Genomic DNA, 27,425 nt, shown 5'->3' on the forward strand with positions numbered 1-27,425 from the left:
GGTGTGTGCAAGACCCACTGTACCCATGTACATGTCTCATCCTCAAAGATGTCCCATGCTCAGTCTCTGGTATGGAAGGAGGTGCAGCCCTGCCTCCATATCCCATCTCCTGCAGGGCAGCTGTCTTCTGACACTGGTGTTTCCATCACTTCTTTTGTGATGCCCTTTGATTCCTCCCATCACAGGTAACTCTTTGGAGGTGAGGAGGTGTGTTCTGTCCCTTGTTTGGATGTTGTACTCACCAGTATTCTGGGCAGCCCCCGCTGTCTCCTACTTGCTTAAAGTTGGTTACTGTTCTGGGGAGCAAGTACCATGTGAAGCCAGCTCCCTGTAAGACCCTTTGTCCAGATTTCCTCCAGCTGACTTTCCTTTAGCCTTTTTGAGGATCTCTTTTTCCATCCTGGTGCCCTTTTGGTTTCTACAGCATGCGATCCTTTACCATTCCTAGGACTTTGGTGTTTGAAGGAGTTGTGTGATCCTTCCTCCTTTGAAGATTTAGTGTTTACAGTAGGTCTTGTGTAGAGCTGGGATTGCAAAGTGTTTTTAGTTTTATAGTCTTCCCAGTGTCTTCTCACTGCACCAAATACCTCTCTAGGCTGTGATTTTGGCTTGTACCCCATGTTGAACAGGGCTGGGCCTGTTTGGGGCTTGGATGAGATCTGTGTGGCTGCCTCAGCAGGGGGTGCTCTCCCCTCCTCAGCCAAATTATCCCAATGCCCAGGTTCCCGTTAGTTTGGGAGGTGCCAGCTTTCAGATGAGGCTTGAAATTTGGAGTCAGTCCTTTGACCGCAGTCTGGGACGCTTTGCCTCCCTAAATTCCTCCTGACCCAGTGGAGAGCTTTAATCCTCAGAAGCTTCTCCATTCTCTCCTGGCAAATAGAGGTCTGCAGCCCTCATTTTCCATAAATTTCCTCAGCAATATCAGTTGTCTGTGGATCGTTTCCTGTCCCTCAGCTGTTGAGTAGCGTTGGGTGCTATGAAACAGCTGCCTCTCCCTGTCTCGGAGGGGACCACGTTCATTGGTGGGAGAAGTGAATTCTCCATGCATGCTGTTTGTAAACAAATGCTTTGGGATCCTTTGAAATGTTGTTCTTGAAGTGAATTCAAACTTGTCTTGAATGAAACATTGCCATGTGGGTGGGAGGGTGCGCAGCTATAAACAAAGTTTAGTAATAAATAGCATCTTGTATTGGGAAGAGGGGTCTGGTGGCAGTGAGGTTTTGTGCTGTGCCTTTTCATCTTCTCTAAGGTTCTACAAGAGGAGCTAGATGATAGATTAACAAAACTCAGCGATAAAGCAGCATAGGGAGTTATAGTGGGTGATAGCAGGGAGAGGGGAAAATCATTCAGGAAGTCACCACAAGATCAGAAATGCATGTGATGAGATTTTTGTTGTGACCAGTTTGGGAAGCATAAACTGCTGTGGAAGGGAAGGTGCAGCTGAGAGGGGGTCAGGGGCTGTGTGTGGGCAGCCTGTGCCTTGGAGAAGTCCTGGGCAATGAGTTGAAGCAGCATGTGGAAGACTTGGGGTTTGAGAGACAGAGCAAGACTGTCACCATGGATGGAAAGCTGTCTCTGCTGCTTTCCAGAGAGCTGAAGAATGTGCTGGTGGTTGGCTGGAACATGGTGGGAACAACCAGAGCAGTCCAGCCACAGCCTTATCTTTGAGAAGCCCTGAAGCCCCAGGCAGCACACAAAATTTCATGATCCCTGGTAATTGATGTCCATGAGAAAGTGAGCCATTGGCCTGCAGGGAGAGTCAGAGACAGAAGGGCAGGAGGCACCTTGGCTGCTTGACTGCAAATGCATGGGCAATTAGTGAGAGCTACACTGGAGGTTAACAATGGTGGCATTCAGAAGCTGTGTGACAGGGAAAAGCATTTCTCTCTCTCACACACATGTATTCCTCTCAGCTCCTTCCCAGGGGGGATTCCCTCAGGGTGCCTTCTGTCTGGCTTGTGCTGGGCTGCTGTCTCTCAGCTGGGCAGTGTCCAGGAGTAGGACCCAGGTCAAAGCCCCCTCAGTGAGAGAAGAAGTAGATGGCCTTAGGGCAGCTGATCCATGAGGAGGAGGCCTGCAGGTCCCATGGTTCTGCTTTGGACCTTCTGCTGGATCCCTGTGGCATAAACCAAACTTTTCCTCTCATCTTATTAGGAATGGAGACATCTCATCTTCCAGAGCCAGCTGGAGCAGAATCTCCAATGTTTCCTCTCACCTCTGTAGCCCAGTCTGACTCTTTCTCACTCTTCCACCTTTTATTCCAGGATGTGGATCTCCAGTCTGGTATTCCCTTCAGCTAACCCCATCCCCAAGGCAGTATTACAGCCTCAGTCTTGGTGTGTGGGATTTTTCATTCTTTTGTTTATCTTGTTAATATTTGTTTGCTCTGAGAATCAGAGTAGTGATGGAGCAGCTTCAGTGTTTACATCTCCTTGGAAATATGAACTGAGGTTCCCCTGGCTGTGGAGTTGTCAGGCTGTGGCAGGAGTTAGTTCTCAGCTTCAAATAATTAAGACCCCATAGTGGTGTCACTTCTGGGTGGCAAGGAGGAGAAATGAGAAGAATTCCTGCACCTGGTCCTGGGGAGAGGAGTTGTGAGCAGCAAGGAAGGCTGCAGGGTTTTGTTCCTGATGCAGCTGCACATAACAGGGTGCAGATATTTGTGCCCTTGTTGGCTTTGTGTGCTGCTGATCCCAGAAGTGGAGGCACGTGAAGGTCAGCTGAGGGATGGTGTGAATATGGCAGTGCACAGGTGTGGTGGACTCTTCTTGGACTGGAGATGCTTTGTGTGGATGTGTCTCACCATGAAGTGTGGAACTACCCTTGGCTGCTAACACTGCACTCATTAGAGAGGGAAGGTTTCTTCCTGCAGCTTGAATCTTTTCATTCAATGTTTCACAGGTAGGAGCTGTGTGTTGATCAGCAGGAGAGCATCTTAGATCAGTGCAGTGCTGTGATTGCTTTTGAGATCCATATTCTCCATCAGACCTCCCCCAGGTTTTTCATGGGATTTTGAGCAGACTTTTTAATTTCCTTTTTTTGCCTTAATCCATAAAATGAAATCTCCAACTGTGCTTTGTCTTGTCCACTTGACACTGGGAGCTTCTTGGGCAAACATTTGTGTGTCTCTTAGCATGACAGAGCTCTCAGTTCCATAGAGGTGCTGCAAGAACAGAACTGTAAATTCTTTTGGGCACCTGTGCAGTTGGGAGAGGAACAACCCCGCTGATGGTCTGTAGTTTGTTGTTTGCTGGCACGTGGGCTTCAGTCATGTGTAAAGTGTTGTCTCCTACCCAAGTCCATCATGAGAAATGCACCTGGGCAGTGTGGACTTCTCACCAGCCAGGTATTGTGCCTGTTTGCCTCAGCTGAACTACAGATTTGTCTTTTTATCTGGTACAACTCTGAGAATATTCTTATATCAGCTAAAATGTGATTTCTTTTAATTTGTTTTCTGTGTCTTATTGATACTGCTCGTTCTCTATTGATCAAAATGTGTTTCCACAGGGGCATGCTAAAGTTTAAGCTAAACTTCTCAGAGCATTTTAATGAGTGCAAATTGTGTGTCCAGGTAAATCCTTAGCGCCTGGTCTGAAATTCTGCCTTGTCTTTCCATAAATTATGAAGTGCTGAAAGTTGAAATTTCTCTTGCCTGTGAAGAAATCACTTTGGTGATCATTTTGCTTATCTTTACTCGGCCACCTCTCCTCTTCTAGACTGGAGAGCAGAAGGGCCCCCATTCTTCTGCAAGGGGAGCACTCCTCCCTCCCCATCCTACTGGTTCTGCATTGCTGGGAGAACACCAGTGATTTGAGGTACATGGTGGGACGGTACTGCTCCTCCTGCTACTGCTGGTTTCTCCCTCTTGCAGGTCTCCATTCCAATTCTAGTTTCATAGCTGTGGTGATTCCTTGGTCTCAGCTGTGAAGTGAAAATTGGTATCCAGCTAATCACTGGCCCAGTATCTTATCCAGACCTGCTTAATTATCACCTGCTCACCAAAGCTGGGTATGAGGCAGTGATTAGGATGGGGCTCTGGAGGCAGAACAAAGCGGGCGCTGCGGGAATTCCCAGTGCAGGGGTCAGATGCCATTGGTATTTGGCAGCCTCATCTCTGCACATGTGCATGAGGAAACGCGTTGATGCTCTCTGAAAGGCTGAGTGATTTATTTTTATTGCAGGGTCTTTTTGAAATTGATACCAGTGGTGACTGTCCTTCTGGCTGGAAGTGCTGGGAGCTGGGGAAGGGATCCTAAACTTAATAAGCAGTGTCAGTTTCTAAGCAGTGGTGAGCCCTGGCATGGTGCCCCTGCCTTTCCTGCCAGCTCTTTGTAGCATGTGTTGGGGGAGTTGTTTTATTTTGATTTTGGGAACTTTTTAAAATTTATTTTTAATTGGAAACTTTTGCTGTCTCCAGAAGACCTTTGCCTGTCCCATGCCCCCTGATAGAGACTGCTTCCATGTCAGCATGAATTTCATGCTGAGAGAGGTTGGCAAGAATTTTGTGAGTGAAAGGGCCTACAAAACTCCCTTGCATGCTCACATCCTTTGTGGTGGTCTAGTGACAGCACTGGCCCTACTGGAAGGTGGCCATCACTTTTTTCCAGTTTCTAGTCAGTCCCTGTCCATTCCATGTGGAGAGGAGCACTTTACACATGAAAGGCCACAGCAGCCCATCTGTTGTGCTCCAGAGGATGTGTTTCCATGCCTGCTGTGAGGGGAGCTGCCCTGGTTAGCAAGGGCCCACCAGCAGATAGTGCAGACATTTTGCATGTAGGTTAGTGCAGCCTGTGCCTCTGTCTCCTGAGCTGCTGAGGATTTGGCAGAGAGCTGCTAACCACTGTCTGCATTTGTGGTGGGGAGTTCCTGTAATGCTGCCCGTGCCTGGGGTGGCCCATGGACACCAGAGCTGATTCTGGCTGGAGCTGCTGCTGGAGGCCCTTTCCAAGTGTTGTGGTGGTGGGGGCTACAGCAGTGCCAGGGTTGAGGTGAAGATGGAGATGGTTGGTTGACAATATTCCCTGCTTCCCTGGGTTGTATTGTCTGTGCCTGGCCCTGTGTGTCCCGCTGCTCAGACCCAGCTATTGCTGTCTCTGTAGGTGTCCGGCGTCCTCAGTTGTGGTTGGAGCTGTGCTCTGAAGGCCACATGGATGGCAGTCACAGCCTGGTTTCTTTGCCCAGGGGTGGTGTTCAGAAAGCCAAGTTAGCCAAATCAGGCTGCAGACTAATTTCCCTAAGGCCTTGTGTGTCCTATGCAAACAATGAAGCTTTATAACAGCTATTGAACTAGTTTGCAGCCAGAACTGGTCAGAAATTTTTTTTGACTGAATGTATTTTCTCCCAAAATACAGTGTCATGTTGAAGCCAGCATTTTTCTTGGAAAGGCATTGTTTTCAGTTATGTGTTTGATGGGAATGTTTCTTAATTTTTAGCCTCTTTTGTCATTTCTGAAAAAAAGAAAGAAAGGTCAAGAAACCTTTACTCAGCCATGTGAATGCAGCTGTTTTGGTGCAGTTCACTGTTCTGAAATAATGTAGAGGCCTCTGGTCCTCCAAATTCCTGTACAGAGCAAAAACTTACCTTGATGTCTCAGAAATTGCTGCAAAGTAAATCAGTGTGCCCCGGCTCTGGTACAGCTGTGCTCCTGCATGGTTCAGTCTTGGAGATCAAGGCAAAATGCCAAAAAAAAATGTGGCTCATAAACCACCATAATTTGGGTCACAACCTGAGCATTTTTTGTTGTTATGATATGATAGTTGTGGCCCCACTGCTCAGTTTTCTGGTTCCTGCTGAGATACATCTTTTTTCTAAAGTGAGCTCTAGAATTTAATCTTTGCCATTTCCAAATCCCAGACATTGGCTCACCCGCAAGGTGGGTACTGGGTCTTTGGGTGGTAGTGTAAGCAGTGATGTTCCTTCCTGCATGGCTGCAGTGAGAGGAGGATGTTGCTGGGGAGGCTGCATTTCATGATGGACTCTGAGAAGGAAGATGCTGGTGTGCAGGGGTGGAGGTAGATGGTCCCTGAGCCCAAGGTCAATGTGCTTGGAGGACTGAGCTTTCAGTAAGTTCCTCTTCTCCATCATGCTCCTGGCTTCTTTCTCCTGTGATTTCTTCACCTGGTCTCCTAGCAGTGTGAATTCTTCAAGGTGGAGGCTGCCACCCAACCCTGTGCAAGTGGGGATGCTCAGGAAAGAAGGGTCTGTGAATATAAGCAAAGAAAATCTGGTTTCTCCTGCAGCTTTCCTGCTGCACACATGGGTTTGGCTTCAGTCCTCTGTCAGGGTGGGCATCAGGCCCTTCATCTACACTTGAAAGCTGTATATGTAGAGGTGTAGGGAGCATAGTTGAAATTCCTGAAGTCCTTTTTGAGCTCAGTGTACTTACAGGGGTGGGAAGCCTCTTCCATGTCTGCATGGCAGTTGCTGAACTGTTCTGAGCTGAGGGTACCTGCTGTAATGAATTGCTACTTCTCCACCCTTGACTGCATCCAAATAGATAGAACAATGTTGTGGTTTAAGATATTTGATCTGTGAAAATGCCCATGAAGAGGAGCTGGGCTTGCAGAGCACAGCAGATACTGAGTCTGCAGGAAATTGCCTTCATGTTGCACCAACTTTGCATCGTGTTGCACATCTGATGAAGCAGCAGTCAGGGCTGTGTGTTTTTGGTGTTTCCTATTGATTTCCTCCTCTCTCCATCCCTTGTTTGTTATTCAGAGCCTGCCCTTCTGACCTGTGCTGGATGGATTGTTGTTTTCCAGAAGGGGGATGTGGCACCACGTGGCTGTGTTACTGTTTGTCCCACTGGTGCTGGCTTGTTAGGCAGCAGCTGGCAAGTTAAGTAAAACTTAATCCCGCTGGTGGCTGCCGTTGGAAATTTTTGGACCAAATCCTTTTGTAAAGGCTTTTTGGAAGGCGTTTCAATAAGGTACAAATAGGGGAATTAGTCTAATCTCTGTGACTTTGTCTGCTTTGTCCATGTGCTTATCTGTGTAATGCCATGGTGGCCTTAGGAGAGAGTGTGAGCTTTTGGGCTGTGGTCTCTGAGGACTGCATTAGCTCACAGAGCTGAAGCATTAGTGTTTCCCTGAGCCCCAAAGCTCTTGGTTTCACTTGTTTCCATTGCTATGTTGTTACTACTGTAGCACTAATATTAAACCCATCCAGGAATGGGCTGGAACTCTCGGGAGGCTTTGGCAGGCAGAGATGCCTGGCGCTGACCTTCCTGTGCTCTGTAATTCTGTATCTCAGTGGAGGGTTGGGACTGCTGTGGTTGTTCTATCAGTTATTTATTAAAGGGGACATACCAGAGGTGTTGTTTTTTCAGTCACAGCTAGCTATGGAAGGCAGCAGAAGCACATTTGGGTACCCTGCTCCAGAAATCCTTTGTGGTGATTATCTCCTCGCTGGGGTATTTGTTCTTGTGTCTTGTTGACTAAAATTTTTTAGGATGTTAGAGATGGGGAAAAGAGGGTGCAGCGTGAGCAGTGACTGAGTTGCTACAGTGGGAGTCTGTCCTTCTGGTCCTGGCTGAAGACAGAAGCTGAAGTGAGAAAGGCTTCCTCACATGACTTGGAGCAAAGCTGTTTCTGGAAGAGCTGTCGCTGGCTGCTGTGTGGGAAGGTCTTTCCTCTGCTGGTTTTTGACCTGCCCCTAGGGTTTGGAGAGGAATTTATTTGCTACGTGGCCCCTCTGATCGCTGGCAGCTGTCTCTGTGATAGGCTGGGAGTTCTGGGTCTGAGTAGCAGAGTTTGTGGACTTTTCCTTGTTTGCTGGTGGCTACAGGCTGGTTCTGGGAACACTGAGAGTCTGCCAGAGGGGTCTGTGTTTCAGGAGCTTTGGCTGTGCATGGATTGTTATAGCAGGGAAGCTGGTGTTAGCACAGTAACCTCCCCTGCCTGGGCTTCAACTCTTTCCCTCAGCATTACTCTGACTACCTGCTCATGGTGTTTTCGTGTCTCATGGCCTGCAAGCAAATAGGCTGTCCCCAGTACAGTGCATTGTGCTGTGCTGCTGTTGTTGACAGCCAGAGCAATGTCAGCAGCAGGTGACAACCTTGGCTTGGTGGCCTGATGCCATCAGGGCAGGGAGAAAGTTGCTGCAGTGCTGATGGCTGCTGCCTGGTTGGCCCCAGGGAGCAGCAGCTTCTCAAACTGAAGCTTTTTCCAGAAGCTGTGATGGATATGCAAACTCCATACTTGTGTTTGCATACAGCTAACCAGCTGTCCCAGTTCATTCAGCCCTGCCTAGCTCAACCAGTATGTTAGTGCCATTCACACAGAGACTTGCCTGTGGGCCCTGATGGGGCTGTGCCATACTGGAAATCCATATAGGGGCTCAATGCATGGAGTCTTGCTCTTGTACTGTGTTCATTTGAGTTCTCTTACTGTTTTTTGTGGCTCTGAGAAGGGTGGATTTTCACGGGTCTGGCTGCAGAGCTAAGTCCCTTATGGCAAACCTGCCTTAGACCTAGAGCTGGTTAATACACCTTTAGATCCTGAAGAGGGTCCTGTGAGGTGGATTTTTCTTCTAGATTAAAAATGTGTTGTTTCAGCAGGGGCCAAAAATTTAGACTTGGGAAAACTCTTTAAGACTATTCTTTGTCTGGTCATCCTGGAAGTGTCAGGGGATTTTGAGGATGTCAACATCTGCATCAGTTTAGGGTAAGCTCTGGATTTCTTTGGGGCAGTTCCAAACTAACACAAGGTGTGTAACATCTCTGCCAGGGTGCACTTAGCTGTGCCATGTGGAAGGGTTTGTAGATGTGAGGTGGGGACTGTGTCAGGCCATCCTGACTGTGGGGTCCAGCTGTGCTCCTGGTTGATCAACATGCGGTGTTGGTACTAAGTGTTTGTGGTCACTCTACATGTAACTTACAGGAGAGATGCTTCAAGGGAACTTGGTGTCAGTATTGCAGATAATTAGGAAGCTCAAAATCAGGGTGGTCTTGTAACTTGACTTACCACAGCAGATCCACAGACACAGGATGACCCTATTGCAGTAACAACACTTGACGAGTATTTCTGGATTGCCTTTGGGAATAGCTAATGTGTAGAATGACGGGTTCAACACAGTTACTGAGCTCATGGGATATTTACAGACTTGTAGATAGGTTGTGTGTCCTTCCCCTGCACTCCTTTGTCCTTGAAGGACTTGGGAGTTGGCAGCTGTGGCTTTGAGACCCTCCACAAGAGAAACATTCCATGTCCTGTGATGGTGATTTCTGGAGGTCAGTGGCCATTACCCAGCCTTCGGTGCAGTTGTCAGAGACAGCTGGTGGAAGGTTTTGCATGGCATGTGACAGGGTCAGGTCCAGGAGTTCACAGTGTCAAAGAAAAGCAGCAGTTGGACCTGGTGCTACAGTGATCCAAAACACTGTCCTCTTCTAAACTAGAGGAGAGGCTTGCTCTGTTGGAAAGGAAGATGATTCCTGGTGTATAGATGAGTCCTGGTAGGACCTGAACTGAATTCTGTACATGGCAATTGTGAAGACTTTATATTTACAGTAATGTATTGGGTCCTACTGTATGGCTTTCATCTGCTTTTTGGACCTCAAGTTGAGAAAGTTGTGTGCCAGCACATGATTGGTTTGGTTGGGACTGGAGCACCTTTCTTGTCTCTTTCTTCCAGCAGTTGAACAGTGTTTTCTTGCTTGCTGGGTTGTTGGCTGAAGGGCAAGCCTGGCTGGCCTGGTAAAGGATGCTTGGTAGGTTACTTGCTGTATTGTTGCCCTGTGTCTTGAATGGAGTTTGGTGAATAAGTCTGGTGTTAGTGAAATTGATGAAGTGTATTAAAGGCTACTGAAACGTGCTTTATTCGCTGGGAATTTTTTGTGCCATCTGCATGAGACCATCAAAAGCAGATGAGGAAGAAAAACAATTAAGTGTCCCTGGCCTAGCAATGGTCAGAAAAGTTTTTTATGAGTGTTCAGACCCCTCATGCTCTCTTCTGCCTCCTGCATTTTAGGACCAGAGGGATGTAGTATCAGTGTTTGCCCATTTTTCACAGTACTGCAATAGCTTGCAATCTGGGACAGAGTTCTGTCTTTGCCACCATGCAGCTGTTGTGACACTGAAAGGCTCTTCTTTGCGTGAGTCCTTTTCATTGTCTTTGGCACATGTTTTGTGGTGAAAGTTTGTTGTGAGCTTTATTAACAGCCTGTTGGTTTTATGGGGGCTCTCTGTATGTCTTACAGACCCAGTTAGCAGAGCTGTTGCTGATGGCAGCCCAGCTGGATGTGCAGAGTAGGTGCAGCCATCTACAGCCTGTCATGCTTCAAGACCCCTTCCCATCGGATAGGAGGTTGAGTCGGTTTCCTAGGGAGGCTCTTGCAAAATTGTTTATGCAAGGAGAGAGTAATGTGAGCTGGTCAGTGTCTTGAGGACAGGACACATGTGGAGGCTGCTTTGTCATTTCCTCGTGGAGATCTGTCATTACATTAAATTAATTATTAACATGATGGGGGGGAATGAACCTTGCTGCTCTTCCCCACAGACATCTGCCTTGGTCTGTGTGGTCCCAGCTCTGCTCTGGAGGTATCTGGCTGTCAGAAGGGTCCTCCTAGAGAGCTGGTGCTGGGTAGGGCTGTTGTGCTGGCAGCCCGCGAGGAGGAGGTGCTGGTGAGCAGACTGCTCTGTGCTTCCCCAGGTGTGGAAGTCCCAGACTTTGTTTCCCACCCTCCCCCTCTTCCCAATTTCCCCCTGTTCTCCTCTCCTTGGTCTCCCGCTGAGTTGATGCTTTTCCAGGAATGAGCTGTACTGCTGGCCCAGCACATTCCACAGCAGCAGCGCTTTCTTGGCAGGAGCCTCTCTCGCTGTTAGAAAAAGCAGGGCTGACTTGGTGTCCCTCAGCTGAGGGCCAGAAAAGGAAGGCCTGGTCTCACATTCCCCATGGTGCATGCAGAGCCTTCCCAGGCATCACGGCCTTCTCCCTTGCTTGTGGTGTATGTGCCAACTTCATACTGCCCCCTCAGCAGCCCCTGGGGCTCTTTGCAGCTCCTTACAGTCTCTTATCCAGTGTGAAGCCCCTGGACATTGCAGGGCAGGCTGTTGCTTTTCCAGTCAGCCTAGAAAGGGGGAGTGACTTCTCACTCATGGGGAGTTGCAAGGAGCTCCCTGTGGGGTGCAAACACCTCATTCACAAGCTTCTTGATAAGCTGGTGTTGTCCTTTGCTTTGCAACCAGCAGTAGCCAGATAAACCCTTTGTCTATCTCTGCACTATTTTCACCTCTCTCCCTTTCCCTCTGTCGGCAGGAGCTGCTGTTTTGCAGCTCTGCCTTGTGGGCTCTTCCTGTTGTCTGTGTCCAGATGGAGCCGAGTGTCACAGCACACCAAGCCTCCTTCCTCCGGTGTGCTTGCTGTCTCACATCAGTGTGAGCCACAGCAACCACATCAGGATTTTACCCTGTCTCATACACAGCTCTGCCTGGGGCCTCTTTGGGCCTGTTTCCTCTCCCAGCCTGAATACAAGCCCAGCTTTTGGCCACTGTTACTATGTCTGTGGAATTGTCTCCATTCCCTGAAGGTCATTTCTGCAGATGTTTAACCTCAAATCTTTTTTTCTCACCGTGAGTCCCTGCACTTGTCTTGTGTCTTTGTGTTGTGTTGTATTTTTATGCAAGCTTTTTGTTGTATCTTTGTGCAAGCTTTTAGCAGCATGAAGAACCTGACTTGGCTTCTGCTGGAAGTTCCCGTTTGTCCTGATTTCCAATTCAAAGAGACTGAAAGTGTCACTGAACCTTCGGGGGCCTGCAGAATGCTTTCTTTGATGATGTCTGTAAATGTCCTTCTGGAGGTTGGAAGCATGGCTTGGGCAGGGCAGGATTAATTAGCGTGGAGGTGCCTCCTGCAGTCCCTGTGCAGCTTCCTGCTGCCAGCAGGTCGGTGGAGGACAGGCCTGTCGGGCTTGTTTGCAGAGCAGGGCTGCAGCCAGATGGTCACTCTGGGATCAAGGTGGGAGGGGCTGCCAGGGCTCTGCACTCACCGTGAAATCAGTCTGTAGCTTTGCTTTGATAAGTGCTGCTCCTGGGCAGGCCTCTGAGCCTGGGTGGCTCCTTCCTAAATGTCATTCCTTTTCCAGTCTTTGGACTAGGTGAACAGAAGGTCTGATCTCTGTCATCTGCCACCCAGTGATACCTGTAGGGCTGAGCACAGGTCCAGCTGGAGCCAAGCATTGCCCAGACTTAGGGGCTCTGCTTGTCCTGGTGTTTGTCCAGTGGAATGATTGGAAATGTGTTGATGAGGGCTTCTCAGGGAAAACAGTTGGCATCTTGGATGTCTGACTGATCGTGGGGGGAAAGCACAGAAAGCTGGGGATGGTGCATGAGGAGGCTGTGGGGCAGCAGAAGTGAACATGGTTGAGGGAGGCTCTAGGCCCCTAGCAGGGGGACTGGGACTCAATGATCTTTAAGGTCCTTTCCTACTCAAACCATTCTCTGAAAACTAAAGAGCCTATTCTTGAGGAGTGCAGGTAGTAGCTTCAAAGGGAATCACCTTTGAGGAGTCCTCGTGATGCTCCCTGGACTTGTTAGGAGGGCAGGAGTGGCCATTCCTGCACAAGTACAGAGGTGTGTTACTGGTTTGGTAGTAGGACAGCTGTTGATGATTTGTGCTTCTTGATTCTTGAGAAGCACACCAGGTAAAGAGAGTGCTGCAGAGGAGTTCGTGTTCACATGGAGTGCAGGGACAGACAGGACAGCAGGTCTGAGAATGAAACCATCTACAGATCTGCATTTCCCCTTTTACCTTGTGCTGCAGCACAGAGGAGCAGTACAGAACACCCTGTCTGGGGGCTTGGAAGGGAAATTAAATGGGAGAGTGACAGTCTGTTTATGGTCAGAGAACCCTTCTCACTCCAGTGTAATGCAATTTGTACTCCTCTTCTTTGCACAGGAGGTGAAAATACAGTGAGGGAGACCCAAAGAGTGTGTTGGCTTACAGAGACAGACGGCTCAAATCCTCTAATCCTGTTTGATTCATCCTGTTTGCCTGCAAAGCCCGAGGTCTCACTGATACACAGTGATCACTGCCATGTGTATTCTTTGGTTGGGTCTGTAGCTCTTAGGTAAATTGTATCCCCTTGGGAAATACACACACATCATATCTGGGCTTAATCTAACAGGCACATATTTCCCAACTGAAATCCCAGCACTCACAGAGAATTGCCCTGTCCAGTTTTCTAATCTGGTGAAATGGCTGCAGAGCTCATCCCTGTGGCTTCAGCACTATCTTACAGAATAGATAAGGATTTTGCTCTAGAGCCAGGAGCTGCTCATATTTGAGTAGTAAAGCATCAAGGTGCTTCCTTTTGCTATGCAGTATTATTAATCTATATAATCAATTGGAAACAAGACATCCCTACCCTAAGGGGAGTGTACTAGAGGTCTTGAAAATGAGATCACATTTCTAGTGTGTAAATCCCTGAAGCTTGTGCTGTTGGGCAGAAGTGTTTCCTGATGTTTTTTTTGTTTGGTTGGTTTTGGGGTTTTTTTTCTTCCTTTGTGAGCTGTAGGAGATGGGGGCTGTTAAGGTTACAGGAATGACCAACCTAATTGTGCACTTCTGGAATGTTGTAAGAGAAGATTGTTTATAATTTAATTCCTGGACTTTCCACTGTTGGAAAGAACGTTGCTGCTCTGTAAAGGTTTTTCCTCTTAACACTTGAGACATCTTAGTTCTTTAATCTGTTCTACTAACTTTGCATCTTTTCAGTGTGAAATTGTCATTGCTCAGTTGTCTTCTCAATCTCTGCACATCCCCTGTTTTTCGTCCTGGCCATCAAGCTGTCCAACATGCTCGAGAGGTCCCCAGCCCTACCTCCCTTCTTGGTACTGACCCCTCTGATGCCAGATACAGCTTTTGTGTTTGCCACCACGTCTGTGATTTCTTCTCTCTGAGTATCCTCCCTGCAGCAAGCCCTTAGATAGGCAAGCTGTGGGACAGGACTGCCAGAAACAAGCAGTAATGGCTGCTGAGCTCCAAGCCTGCTTCCAAATCTGAGGTTCAAATCCTGTGGAAGCCTTTGTCCGTGCCTCTTGGATTTCTTCTTTCGCTGGGCTTGTATTACTCCGTCAGAGTTCTTCTCAGGGACCTCGCTGTGGCCAGTGGATGCTGCTCAGGAGAGACCAGAGCTGGCTGAAGCTAGAAACTCGCTTGTATCCACAGCCTCAGCCAGTCTGGAGGCCACCGAGGGGAAACGAGGAGGCTGGAGCGGAGCAGCTGCGCTGGCGATGTGTGCGCAGCCGGGGGCTGACACGGCGCAGCCGTCTCCGTGGCTTGGGGTTTATGGCCTCCTTTCTCTCCTGTGCATACTCTTGTTCCCCACCTTCCCTTCATTCCTAGGACATGACTCTGTGATATAAAATACCCTCTAATTTCCTGAGCCAGGCTGGAACTCCCCGGAGAAGGCAGCGTCTGCCTGCCTGTCCCTCACCCGCCTCTGCATCCATGTTCCAGGCTGCCAGCTGCTCCTGCCGGCAAGGCAGCGGGAGGGAAACTGGGAGCGTGGCACCTTCCCAGGCCGTGGGGAGAGGGTCTGCTGGCTCCAAAGGAGGAGCTGGTGGGAGGGTAGGGATGGAGCCAGGGTTGGAGCTGAGTTTCCTTTGCTTCCTTCCCTGCTGCCGGGGTTGTCCCTTCCCCTCCCCCAGCTGCATGGGAGCAGATGTGCTGCTTGTGTCAGCCCTGGCAGCCCCCTCCGCACACCCCAGCCGGGCTCCTGCACAGCTAGAGCCTCGTCCCCTCCTCCTCTTCTTCCTCCTCCTCCCCCTGGCTTGGCCCCGTGTCACTGGGGATGGCGGTGGAATCATCCGCCCACTCGGCCTGCCTCCCCTGTAACCCTCCCTCCTTCCTCCCTCCCGCAGGTCTCTTTGTTGGAAAATTCAAGGCAGATGAGTGCCGGGGAGTGCGGGGCCTGCGTGCCAGGCACTCAGCTGCAGCTTGGCCTCAGCATGTCTGCTGGCCCCGGGATGGGAAGGGGGCCGGTGAGTGCCCGGCTGCAGGGCAATTCCCTGGGCAGGGCAGCAGCACCGAGGGTCCTGGACTCGCACTCGCCTGGGCAAGGCTTGGGCTGCTTCCACATGAAAGGGGTTTTTCCTGGCCACCATTCTTAGCCATGTTCTACCCAGCCCCCAGCAGAACATTGGAACATTCAAAACCTGACAGTAAACTCAAAGCAGTCCCTCTGAAATCATCCTTAGGCAGATGTTTTCCCTGGGCTCTGGGAAAAGGAAAGGCTTGGTGAGAACCAGAGAGCCTGAACTCCTTCTGGGTCTGCTCTTTCAGGAATCGCGGGCTCAGACCCCATCAGGTGGGGGCTGTTCCCAGCACATTCAGAGGATGGCTTTCCCTGCCAGCACATCCGCGGGACAGTTTCATCTCATGGCTGCCTCCCCATTCAAGCGCAGAGCAGAAACGTGGCACTGCTCACAGCTCCCCCAGAGGCTGCTCGCTCGGTGGCTTCTGACGAGTGAACTTGCGGTCGTGTCCGTGCGAGAAGTGTGACTGGAAGAGTGGTGAGAGGTGGGAGGAGGAAGGCTGCAGTTCAGGCTGAGGCTGGAAAGGAATGCAGGGCACGAATAGCTGGGATGGTGTGAGGGGTGACAGATGTGAGCAGCGCTGCAGAGATATTCCTGCTCGGCATGTGCCTGACTCCAGCACTATCAGTTTTTGCTCTGTAGAGTCTAAATATATAATCCTTTGTGCTCTGGCATCTGGGCGATAAATAGTGATAAATAATGTAGTGGCTGGAGAAGGAGGCAGAAAACTGCTCTGGGGTGGAGCTGACCCCTGGGATGTCTGGGGCAGCCGCAGGGTAATAAGAGTGAGGAGGGACCAGTTCTCAGGACAGAGGGAGCTTGTTCTCCATCAGGCATTGCAGCTGAGGCTGAATGGGCGTGTCTTGGAGTTGGTTTCCTCTGTCCCCACTGAAAGTGGAATAGTTGACTTGTGCTGAGCAGTTGGTCACCTTGACCCAGCAAATATATCACCCTGTCCCTTCAGCCACAGGCAGGGCTCTGTGTCCCTGAGCAGGCAGCATGTAGCACTGAAAATTGGCTCTGCCTGAAGTTCTCTCTAGGAATTGGATGCAGTCCAGGCTGCTGGCAACAGTATGAATGGATGCTAGTGCAGCCAGGGCAGGGTGCATGTGTGTGCACACTTGGAAGTGAGAAGACGACAACTTGCCTGCATTGGAAAGGGCTGGTGTGGGCAGCAAAGGGGGTGGGTCCCAAGGGGGCTGCCTGTATCTGACATTCATCTGGGCTGCAGGGGCTTTGGGCAGAGGCTGGCACAGAACATGCTGAAGAAGCGTTAAGCTATCAGGGTTTTAATCCATCGTCACTGCTCCTTTCCTGCTTTTCCCGCTTCTCCATCTGTGCAAGAAGAATTAACACACATCCTGGGAGTGGATTAGACTGCTCAAACCGTGACCTCCTCATCTGTGCCTTCTGGGGAAGGGTAGCCTTTGTGCAGTCCCTTTGCTGGCTCTCCAGTTTTGTCAGGGATTGTGAGTGCCAGCTGCCGGGTGACATGCTGCCTTTCAGCCCTGGGACAGCCCTTTGCTGAGTGTGTGTGACACCGGCGCAACCAGTGGGGCTGGCAGGGTGGAGCGGGCCTGCTCCCAGCTGTAGGTTTCCAGCACTGTTCATTTGCCTTTTGCTGATGCCTTGTGAGAGTTGGCAGGCCTTGTCTCCTGTTTCTGGGGACAGCTGGGGCAGCTGTTGGGACACCAGGGAGCACAGCCAGGAGCCCAGAGCGCCTGTTTCTCCAAGCCCCAGCGTGCTGCGACCTGATGGCTCTGGGGCAATGGGTCACAGCTCCGTGTCCCACCTGTGCGTCCTCTTCGATTCCCCGTGAGCTGGGGACTGGCTTGGGGACCTTTCAGATCTGTTTATAGGATTCCACTTCTGAGTAGTGTTAGATACTTATAATCTACTTACTTTTAATACATAATTTCTCTTGGTTTCACATTCTTTGTTCTTTTTTCTTTTTTGTTGGACTCTCTCCCTATCCCCATAATTTATTCACCATCTAGTTACCTCATGTTTTAAGCATAATATGTGTCAAGCTACCTTAAATATAGGTTGGAAGGGGAACACAGTATCACAAGCTAATTGTAATATATCTTTGTATTAAATAAGAGTGCTTAAAATGTTGTCATTGGATAGAAAAGGAAATTAGCTTGTTAAAGCCTATTTTGATATTTGATTTATCAAAGATAGTAGAAATTGAATCTTCTGAATTTGCAAGTTGTTTTGATTGCAGATTCTGTGTGGAAAAAGTATTTAGGGATCCAGTGATATTTAAAATAAAAAAAACCCTAACTTTCTTTCTCCAAAGAAAAGTGATTTTGTTTTTTTACTTATAGGGAAAAAATAAAGTTAGTGCTTCTTTCACTGTGAAGGCTGATAATGTAGCTGTTTGTGTAATGCAGGGATGTGACATTATGGCACCACTATAAAGCTTGAAATGATGTTGAAATATTATGCATGTAATTAAAAAGCAGCAGTATCATTTAGTAGGCAGCGTGTTTAATGTATTTCACTTTCATCTATTAGAAATCTCTGGCATAGTTTGTGATTCTTTCAGATCATTATAAAGAGGCTTAAATTATGTATTTCTTTAGAAATAAGCAAACTGGTGGAAATATGTCTGCTGGAAATGCAGTACAGCAGGAGCAGGGAGGTTGCTGGAATGTGTGGAAGAACTTCCTGATACAGTGTGTGAGGGAGCCAGCTGGGGAAGGCATGCACTAGACTTGTTTGTGAACAGAGAAGAATTGAGGGGTGACGTGGTGGCTGGAGGCCACCTTGTGCACACCAACCACAACGTGATAAGAGTTTTTGATTCTCAGAGGAGTAAGGAGGAGGATCAGCAGAACTGCTACCTTGGACTTGCAGAGGGCAGACTTTGGCCTGATTAGGAACTTGTTGACAGAGTCCCTTGAGAGGCAGCCCTGAAGGGCAAAGGAGCCCAAGAAGGCTGATATTCTTCAGTAAGGAAATCTAAAAGATGCAGGAGCAGGCCGTCCCTATTGCTTGAAAGACAAGCCAGTGGGGAGGAAGAATGGCCTGGCTGAGCAGGCAACTTTGCCTCAAACTCAGGAAAAAATAAAATATTTTGCCTTTGGAAGAAGGGGGAGGCAACTCAGGAGTGCTACAAGGATGTTGTGAGGTTATGCAGGAAGAGCTAGAAGGGCCAAAGCCCAACTGGAACTTACCTGGCTACTCCTGTTAAAGACAATTAAAATGTTTTCACAAATAATGTCAGCAACAAAAGGAGGGCCAAGGAGAATGTCCATCCTTTATTGGATGTGGGGGGAAACAGTGACAAAGGGTGAGGAAATGGCTGGAGTACTTAATGTCTTCTTTACCTCAGTCTTTAATAGCAAGATCAGCTGTTCTCAGGGTGCCCAGACCTGTGAGCTGGGGAACAGGGACAGGGAGCAGAATGAAGCTCATGTAATCCAAGAGGAAATGGTCAGCAACCTGCTTAAACACACCAAAGTCTATGGGGTCAGATGGGATCCACCCAAAGATACTGAGGGAGCTGGTGGAAGTGCTGACTGAGTCACTCTGTCATTTACCAGCAGTCCTGGTCAACCAGGGAGGTCCTAGGTGAATAGAAGTTGGCAAATGTGATGCCCATCTACAGGGAGGGCCAGAAAGAGAATCCAAGGGAATTACAAGCCTGTCAGCCCGACCTCAGTGCCAGGGAAGGTCATGGGGCAGATTATCTTGAGTGCCATCATGGGGCAGGTACAGAACAGCCAGGCAATCAGACCCAGCTGGCATGGGTTTTGGAAAGGCAGGTCCTGCTTGACCAGCCTGATCTCCTATGACAGTGTGGCACGGTTAGTGGATGAAGGAAAGGCTGTGGTTGTTACCTACCTGGGCTTCAGTAATGCCTTTGACACTATTTCCCACAGCATTCTCCAGGAGAAACTGGCTGCTCATGGCTTGGACAAGTGAGCTGCTCCCTGTGTAGGAAACTGGCTGGGTGGGCTCAGGAGGGTGTCAGGAATGGAGCTGCATCCATTGGCTGCTCACAGTGGTGTTCCCCAGGACTCAGTGCTGGGGCCAGTCCTGTTTAATATCTTTATCAGTGATCTGGTCATGAGGACTGTGGGCACACTCAGTTCACAGATGACTAAGTTGGGTGGGAGTGTTGATGTGCTGGAGGGTAGGACAGCTCTGCAGAGAGATCTGGACAGTCTGGATTGATGGGCCAAGGCCAGTTGTATGGGGTTGACAAGGCCATGTGCTTGGTCCTGCACCTGGGTCACAACCCCACACAGCTCTGCAGGGTGGGGGAAGGCAGCCTAGAAAGCTGCCTGGTGGGAAAGGACCTGAGGGTGCTGGTTGCCAGTGGCTGAACATGGGGCAGCATGTGCTCAGGTGGCCAAGAAAATCAATGGCATTGTGGGTTGTGTCAGCAGCAGTGTGCACAGCAGGACCAGGGCAGGGACTGTCCCTGTGCTTGGGACCAGTGAGGTCACACCTTGAACCCTGTGTCCAGTTTTGTGCCCCTCACTACAAGACAGACATTGAGGTGCTGGAGTGCATCTAGAAAAGGGCAACTTTTCTTCCCCAGAACTGGGGAAGGGTCTGGAGCACAAGTCCTGTGTGGAGCAGCTGAGGGAGCTGGTGATGTTTAGTCTGGAGAAAAGGAGGCTCAGGCTGGACCATATAACTCTCTACAATTCCCTGAAAGGAGGCTGTATCCAGGTGGGGATTGGTCTCTTCTGCCAATTCTTCTGCTAAAAGGAGGCAACAGGACAAGAGGAAATTGCCTCAAGTTGTGCCAGGGAGGTTTAGATTGGACATTAGGAACATTTCTTCACCAAAAGGGTCAAGCACTGAAACAGACTGCCCAGGGGAGTGGTGGAGTCATCATCCCTGAAGGTATTTAAAAGTTGTGTAAATGTGGCACCTGGGGATATGGTTTGGTGGTGGCCTTGGCAGTGTTTGGGTAATGGTTGGACTTGATGATCTTAAAGGTCTTTTCCAACCTAAACAATTCTATGATGTGCACCTGAATTTTGGCTTTACTGATTAAAATGTGATCTGGGGAATGAAACAGCTGTATGCACATAGAAAGGCTATTCTGTCTTTGGCTCCTCTTCAGGCTGCCAGCCATGGCTGTGGGCATAGGAACCTGTGGCCTAGCAGCAGGAGAGGGCTACCAGTCCTCTCCTGCTCCATCCCCAAGCCTGGGCTGCCTGGTGTTATATGCAAATACCCATCTGGGAGTCTCCTTTTCCTTTGAAGTCCTGAATCCAGCTCTGACTGCCTCCTCTCCACTCTGCAGGGTGGTGAAAGAAGAGATCTCGGATGACAATGCCAAGCTTCCCTGCTTCAACGGCCGGGTGGTGTCATGGGTAAGCAAACCCCTTGCTTCAGTGTGTCTCAGCCTGTTTATGCCCTCCCTCTCTGAAAAACGTTTGAATGTGGTGTGCCAAGTAAGGCACAGGGGCTGCTCAGTACTGTTGGTGTGCTGGCTGCTCACGAAGCTGATGAGCTGGATCCCCACACTGCAGTCCCTCAGCTGGAGAGGGGGCTCTGTGCCAGGGAAGATGTGGGATACCTCCATGAAGAGCTCATGGTGACTGATGCCTGGCAGAGATTGTGGTCATGGCCTGTCCACAGCGTAACCCCTGTGCCCCTATGGCAGGGTCAGCTTCCCAAGGAAAGTCCCACTCCAGTGACTGGTGCAAAGGGCTTAAGTGACTTTAGTGCTGGTGAAGCGGACTGGATTTGACTGCCCTGAAGACTGAAGGTACTGCCTGGGCAGCTGCAGGACAAGCTTTTCCCTCAGTACCATGCCATGCACATGCTCTGCTCCCTGCTCGCTTGCTTCCCTCTGTCCCCACGGGGACCCTCTGTTAGTGGGGGGAGAGTCTCCACAGCACATCATCCAGTTTTCCCTCTGCTGAGTTGCAGTTTGTGCTGATAAGGGTGTGTGGATCTACACTAAGACTCAAGTGCCTTTTTCCAGAGGCCTCTGAACAGTAAAATCCTCAGCAAATCAAGCCAGGTCACACCTAATTCTGCTTCTATCCCTGCACCAAACAGTGACGGGGCAGGCAGGTACCCCCTGCCGCTGGGATTCCAGCCAGGGGAGCAGGGTGCAGGCTGGAGCAGGAGGAAAGGCTGTGCTGGGCTCTCGCACAAAGAGCCAGGGCCGGACGCCTGCCATCCTCCCTCTAGCGGTTATCCAGGCCCTTCGGAAATCAGCTGTGGCCACCACACATTCCTCTGCATCCATTCCGCTGCTGCTGCTGCATCTGCCCCAAGATGTCCCACCATCCCACCCTTCCAGCTGCTCTTTGCTTTCATCTGCCCTATGTGGAGTTCCAGAGTCTCTGAATCCATTCCAGTGCTCCATTTTTATCTGGTGTGCTTTTCCTTGTGATCCTTGTGTCCATGTAGCTGCTGGCTTTCCTTGCAGGAGCTCTTTGGTTGTTCAGTGTGTGAGATCTGGTGTGTCTGTCTGGTGTGACCACCCTGCTGCTGCTCTGCTGGGCTGGATCCTTACAGTGAACTCGTGCCCAGCGTGAGCATCACTAGCAGCTCTTGTGCATGAAGGGTAATGGCAGTCCCAGAGGCCTTTGTGCATCTGATGATCCCTTTTTCTACCTCTGCTGGGAGTCTCCTAGTTCATGGGTGGTTTGGGGGCTGAGAGGGGAGCACTTGCTTTGCTGCTTCTGACAGAGAGGCTGGGATGATGCTATTTTAGGAATTCAGTACTAATTTTAGCAACAGGGAAAGACAGGGGCTTGAATCCAAGTGAGTATTTCCTGACAGTGTAAGAGGCAGAAAAAGTGCAGGATTGTTATCAAAACCTTCCTGGGAGGAAATCCCAGCCTTGGGAGTGTTAGAGAAAGATAGCATCAATCCTGCCTGCTAGGGAACACCCTCCGCTCTCTTCACTGCTGTTTGACAGCTGCCTGTGGCTAGTTCCCTCTGTCCAGATATATTTGCTTGATGTTGCCTTAAAATTTTCAAACATGAAGTGTTATAAGACTTTTCCCTAGGCAATGCTGGCCACTTCCAGCGTCTTTTCTACCCTGTGTTCCCGGGCAGTGGCTACCAGAATTGAGATGTGGCCCTTAGGGAGGGGGATGTATCCTGGGAAAACAAGTCACCAGGAAGGTGCCAGGAGCAGAGCCAGGCGTGTGCCTGGGCCTTGCTGGAGGGAGGGAAGCTGACCTGAGTGTGAGATGAGCTGCTTAGACAGTTGTGAGAGCAGGAGCCGTTGGGCTTGTCCTGGGGCTTGTGGGACGGGCTCTGCAGCTTTTGACACCTGAGGCTGCTCTCTGCCCTGTCTGCTGCCTTGGCTCTGCCTTTTTCAAGGCTGCCCTGTCTTCCTTGCCCCAGCTACATCCCTTTGTTTCCAGTATCTCTGACAGTAGACCTCCCATCTGCTACTGGGAGGTAATGATGATCTGTGGGGTCCATACCCCCCTTATGAGGGTTTCCCCAATTCCTGAAGGTGGGCAGGGCACAGCTCATTCATCAGTGATGCTGGAAGCACTCAAGACCTGTATAAATTCTATCATCTATGTTGGCATCTGCTCTTGGCTCCATGCAGATGTGGTTCCCTCACCAGCAAGCAGTAGTGCTGCCTCTGAATTTACACTGGGTATTATGGTTTGGACAGGAGCTATCCGCTTTTTTCCAGCTTATGTTTCATATTTTGTCTGTTCTGAACAACAATGGGTATCCCTCACCTCTGTTAGATCCTTTCTGGGCCCTGTCACCTCTGCTCTGGAGGTCCTGAATGCTTCTGTCAAGGAAGAGGCTTTTTTGTTGCTTACTTGTTTGACCCTATTGGGATTAGCCCAGTTCATTACGGCTTGAAAGTAAGGGAGAGTGCAAATTTGGACAGGGAGCACTATTGGGGAGCAGCTCATTTGGACTGTCCTCTGTTTCATTCCACTGGTGAGCCCATGGCCCCTGGGAGAGTCTCCAGCTCATTTCCTGAGCCCTGAAGTTGATGGTTTATTATGGAGCCAGAATGATGGTGTGCTGGTGTGCCTGAGCTGCTCCACAGCATGGCTGGCATAAAGAGTCTCTAGGGTTTAGCCCTTTCTTGAGTTTCTGCACTGGGGAATCCATTGAGCATCCCAGAGATTGGCTGAAGGTTGTGCTCAAGCTGAACACAGCATGAAAGTTTGTGAAGAACATATGGAAGCCAGAAAAAGCCTGTTTCAAGAGTATTTCAAAGCCAGCCTTGGCCCTGAGCTCTGTTACCCCCAGCTTCTGAGGGTTGTGAAGGTGAAAGTCCTGCTGAGTCCCAGAGCTTGAAGGCAGAAGTGTAGAGGCTGCTAGAGCTGAGGAAAGGAATGACTGGTAACTGCCTTTCCCAGTGTGAGAACTGGGGGAATCCAGTCCCTGCTGCAGGATGTGTGCTGGAGGTTACCTGAGTGTGTGGTGTGGGTGTGCAGGTGATGTCAGTGTCCAAGCTCAGCTGTCACCCTCCCAGGCTTCACTGCTGGGTCAGGAGTTCCTGAGCCATAAATAGCCAGTGTCTGGGAAGGCCTTGGGGGGAAATGTTGCTACATGCTTGGCCTGTTCCATACCTGCTCCTGGGCATCTGCTGTTGCCAACTGCCAGAAATGAGATTCTGGGCCAGGCAGGCTTCTGGCCAGCTCCTTTGGCCACTCTTATAAATGTTTCTCAGTTTCCTTTTCTGTTTCTCATGCCTCCAGCTGGTGTCTGCCGAGGGCTCCCACTCAGATGCTGGCTCGGTCTGTGCCGATAACCAGACAGAGCTGCCGCCCTCCATGGAGCGCACAGGAGGCATTGGAGACTCCAGGCCCCCCTCTTTCCAGTAAGTTACACAGACATCTGTTCTGGTTTCCAAGGGCCACATGGTGCATTTGCTGTAATCCAGACCAGTATCCCAGACCAGCCTGGGATACTCTTACCCAAACTGTCAGGGATGACAGCCAGCAAGAGGGGAGGAGAGTGGGGCTGAGAGCTGATTTGAAGTGGAGCTGTGTTATTTAACAAACAAGGGCATGCTGAAAATAATGCAGGGAAAGAGCCAGCACAGCATCCCTAGTCCTTTGACCTGCACTTGTAGATGTGCTGTGGTTGTTCCTGTCCCTCAAGAAGGAGACAGCTGATGGCTGGAACCTTGTGTAGGTCAGGCCAGAGGTAGAGACAGCCGTGTCAAGTTGTTCCGTGTTGAACATATTTGTTTGCTTTTATCTCATCACAGTCCTAACACTGGGGGCAGTCGAGAAAACTTGGACAATGAGACAGAGACAGACTCGGTGGTGTCATCACAGAGGGAACGACCTCGTCGGACAGATGGGCCTGAGCATGGTGAGTGTTGGTAACATAGTGAGTGCTCTGCAAGGGCATGGCTGGGGCATGGTGGCAGCTCCAGCTCCAGACTTGGGGCAGCTTTCTCTGCTCTGCAGAACATTTCTAGCTCAAAAGGGCTATTCTGTAGCTTTTAGGAGGGCCATAGCCTCATGTTAGAGGTAGGAACTAATACCTGTGTTACATCAGAGCTTGGTGTTGAACCCTTTGGGGTCAAGGGAGATATTTCCTGTAGAAGCCCCAAGAGCTGGAGACAGTTGTGCCTTTGTCTTCCTAGCTGAGAAGCAGAATGAGCTTTAGCCTTGCCACTTGTGCTGCTTCTTGCTTTACCAAGGAAACAGCTGCAAGTCTTCCACAAGTTTAGCAGCATTGTTCCTACTGGGCCATCAGCCTCTTCCTATCCTAGTTATAGAAGAGGTATCCCATAGGAGGTGGATCTGATCCCAGGGTAGACTGGGAGTTATTTGGCACTAGATGGGATTGACTGATGGCCAGATTTGTTCTGAGGAGATTGATGTGAGCCCTGCATAGGGGAAGGGTTTCTCTCAAGCCCACTGACTCTTGTCTTTTCACAGCACCCAGGGTGAATGGGACAGTGAAGGGAGAGCGGCGCCGAGACCTGGGTGGGTACGAGAGCTCCTCCACACTCATGAGCAGCGAGCTGGAGACCACCAGCTTCTTCGATTCAGATGAAGATGACTCCACTAGCAGGTAGGAGAGCTTGGGTCTTGGGGAAAACACTAATTTCCCCCTGACTCTCAGAATAGAGAGATGCCTTTGCCGGGCTCAGTAGTCCTGGGCTCAGACCTGCTTCCATCTCACCCAGCAGACCCCTCTGCCATTGTCTGTCCCCCATGTGCATGTTCTCCCCTCTGCCCCTGCAGTCCTCTATTCCCTGTGCCATTTCCATGGCTCTCTTTCTGCCAGAGCCACTACTATGGCAGCAGAAGAGCTGACTCTTGCTTTTGCCTGCAGGTTTAGCAGTTCAACAGAGCAAAGCAGTGCTTCCCGTCTAATGAGGAGGCACAAGCGCCGCCGGAGGAAACAGAAGGCTCCACGCATTGAACGGGTACCAGGGAGGGACTGGGTATCCTGGGGAGGGAGGGCACTGCAGGGCAGGGTGGGCTCACAGGGATTCAGCTGGTTTTGCTGTGGGCATGGCTTTGGTCAAGTGTCCAAGTGCTGAGACTTCAAAAAGTGCTGTGAACCTTTTCCAAGTCAATATAGCCTCAAGAGCTGGGACCACAGGCCTTGTCCCAGATGTAGAGAGGTCGTAAGGACCACGGCTGTTCTCTGGATCTGCAAAGCTCCCAGCATAAGACTGGAGTTGTGGGTGGTGGCAGTGGTGGCACAAGGAGAGGCAGGAAGGAAAAGACAAGTGGAGGAAGTTAGGGCTGGGAATGTTACTGAGGCACAGGAGGACAACTCATGTTTTGCTTACATTGCAGTCCTCGTCCTTCAGCAGCATCACAGACTCCACCATGTCCCTGAACATCATCACGGTCACGCTGAATATGGGTGAGTGGGAGGTGTGCATGGAGCCTGCAGTCCTTCCAGAGCAAGACTGGGTCATGGAGAGGGAACTGGGGAGGGGGCAAAGAGAGCACATGGGGGAGGAGTGAAAAGATGGATTCTGTAGGAGATTGACTTCTCTTGTAGAAATTGTCTCTCAAGAGTTTGTGTGTCCCAGGACATCTCTCTGGAACAGGGGTGCTAATCACCACCATTAGGATGTAGTTTTACTGAGGTTAGGTCTGCTCATGCTTGATGCATTGGAGTGACTTATTTCTTTCTCTTTTCATCCCTGCAGAGAAATACAACTTTCTGGGCATTTCTATTGTGGGACAGAGCAATGAGCGTGGGGATGGAGGCATTTATATTGGCTCTATCATGAAAGGAGGCGCTGTGGCAGCTGATGGCAGGATTGAGCCAGGAGACATGCTCTTGCAGGTACTTCACACCCACATATCTCCATCTTTGGACCTGGGAAAGCAGTAAGAAAAGACCCAGAAGCCTCCCTGTGAACTTTGGCAGGCTAAACCCAGGAAGTCATGCTTGGAAGAGGGAAGCTGAGTCACTGCTGAGCTGAGTGGGAAGCTCAGCCTCTGGTCACATCTCTGGGACTCACCTTTTTGTGTTTTTTGTAGGTAAATGACATCAACTTTGAGAACATGAGCAACGATGATGCTGTGCGGGTGCTGAGGGAGATCGTGCACAAGCCGGGGTGAGTACTTGGGTTGTTCCTTCCATCCAGAGGTATCTGCCCAGTTTGTGCTTGGAGTGTGTGAGTCGTATCTTTCAGGCACCTCTGCCAGTACCTCTGCACAATCTCAGAACTTAGGTGTTTGGTGTTGCTTTGATTCCTGGGTTTTCATGTCCAATGACATGAAAGAATTGCAGCCAATGGAATTGCAGGGAATTGGGGTCTGTGCCCCTTTTTTTGTGGGGATGCCCTGTTGCTGCTCATTGCAGGGCAGTTGGACTGGATGACCTTTAAAGATCCTTTCCAAAACAAATTTTGCTGTGATTCTCTGATTCTATTTGGGTCATCAGTCACATCATTTTGTTCATGTCGGTAGGGGAAACCCATAGCTGGAGGGGAACAAAGTCACTATACTAGCAGCTTCTCCCTGTCTCCCAGGAGAGAGCTGGCACACAGCATCCACTCATCATGCAGGGGTTTGTGTTACTGTGCTCTGGTTCTAACTCTCACCTTTTTGTTGCAGGCCCATCACCCTGACAGTGGCCAAGTGCTGGGACCCCAGTCCGCGGGGCTGCTTCTCGTTACCCAGGAGTAAGTGGATAGCTGACCCACCCTTAGTGCTGGTGCCCAGCTCATGTGAGAGCCCTGCCTTAAGCACTTACTTGGTTGTTGTCTCGTTCCTCCCCTGTGTGTGTGACTCCATGGGGCACTGAATTGGGGTTTGATGGGGTTTCAGCTCTCCATTTTGGAGGCTGCTATGTCCTATTTCCAAACCAAAATGCCCATAAGCCCAGCCCTTCTTCCCACATCACGCTGGGGACGCGTTTCACTGGGGCAGGGAGGTCACTTGGCTCGGGGCGCCAGAGGAAAGAGAAACCCCCCTAAAGCCATAG

General features: G+C 50.1%; 1 protein-coding gene across 3 annotated transcripts in view; it reads left to right on the top strand.

Moving 5' to 3' along the window:
- Positions 1-27,425, top strand: part of DVL3 (dishevelled segment polarity protein 3) — a 33,515-nt gene that overhangs the window by 1,161 nt on the left and 4,929 nt on the right. For 2 of the 3 annotated variants that reach the window (XM_058812062.1, XM_058812063.1), the window contains exons 2-10: positions 20,305-20,374; positions 23,708-23,829; positions 24,223-24,329; positions 24,905-25,040; positions 25,305-25,398; positions 25,778-25,847; positions 26,140-26,279; positions 26,477-26,553; positions 27,056-27,123. In XM_058812062.1, coding sequence (XP_058668045.1) covers positions 20,305-20,374; positions 23,708-23,829; positions 24,223-24,329; positions 24,905-25,040; positions 25,305-25,398; positions 25,778-25,847; positions 26,140-26,279; positions 26,477-26,553; positions 27,056-27,123 — 884 coding nt within the window. Of the gene's footprint in view, positions 1-20,080; positions 20,375-23,707; positions 23,830-24,222; positions 24,330-24,904; positions 25,041-25,304; positions 25,399-25,777; positions 25,848-26,139; positions 26,280-26,476; positions 26,554-27,055; positions 27,124-27,425 lie in introns of those variants that run through there. The other variant, XM_058812061.1, reaches the window with a different exon arrangement.

The sequence above is a fragment of the Ammospiza caudacuta genome, chromosome 11, assembly GCF_027887145.1.
Source record: "Ammospiza caudacuta isolate bAmmCau1 chromosome 11, bAmmCau1.pri, whole genome shotgun sequence".
NCBI lineage: Eukaryota > Metazoa > Chordata > Aves > Passeriformes > Passerellidae > Ammospiza > Ammospiza caudacuta.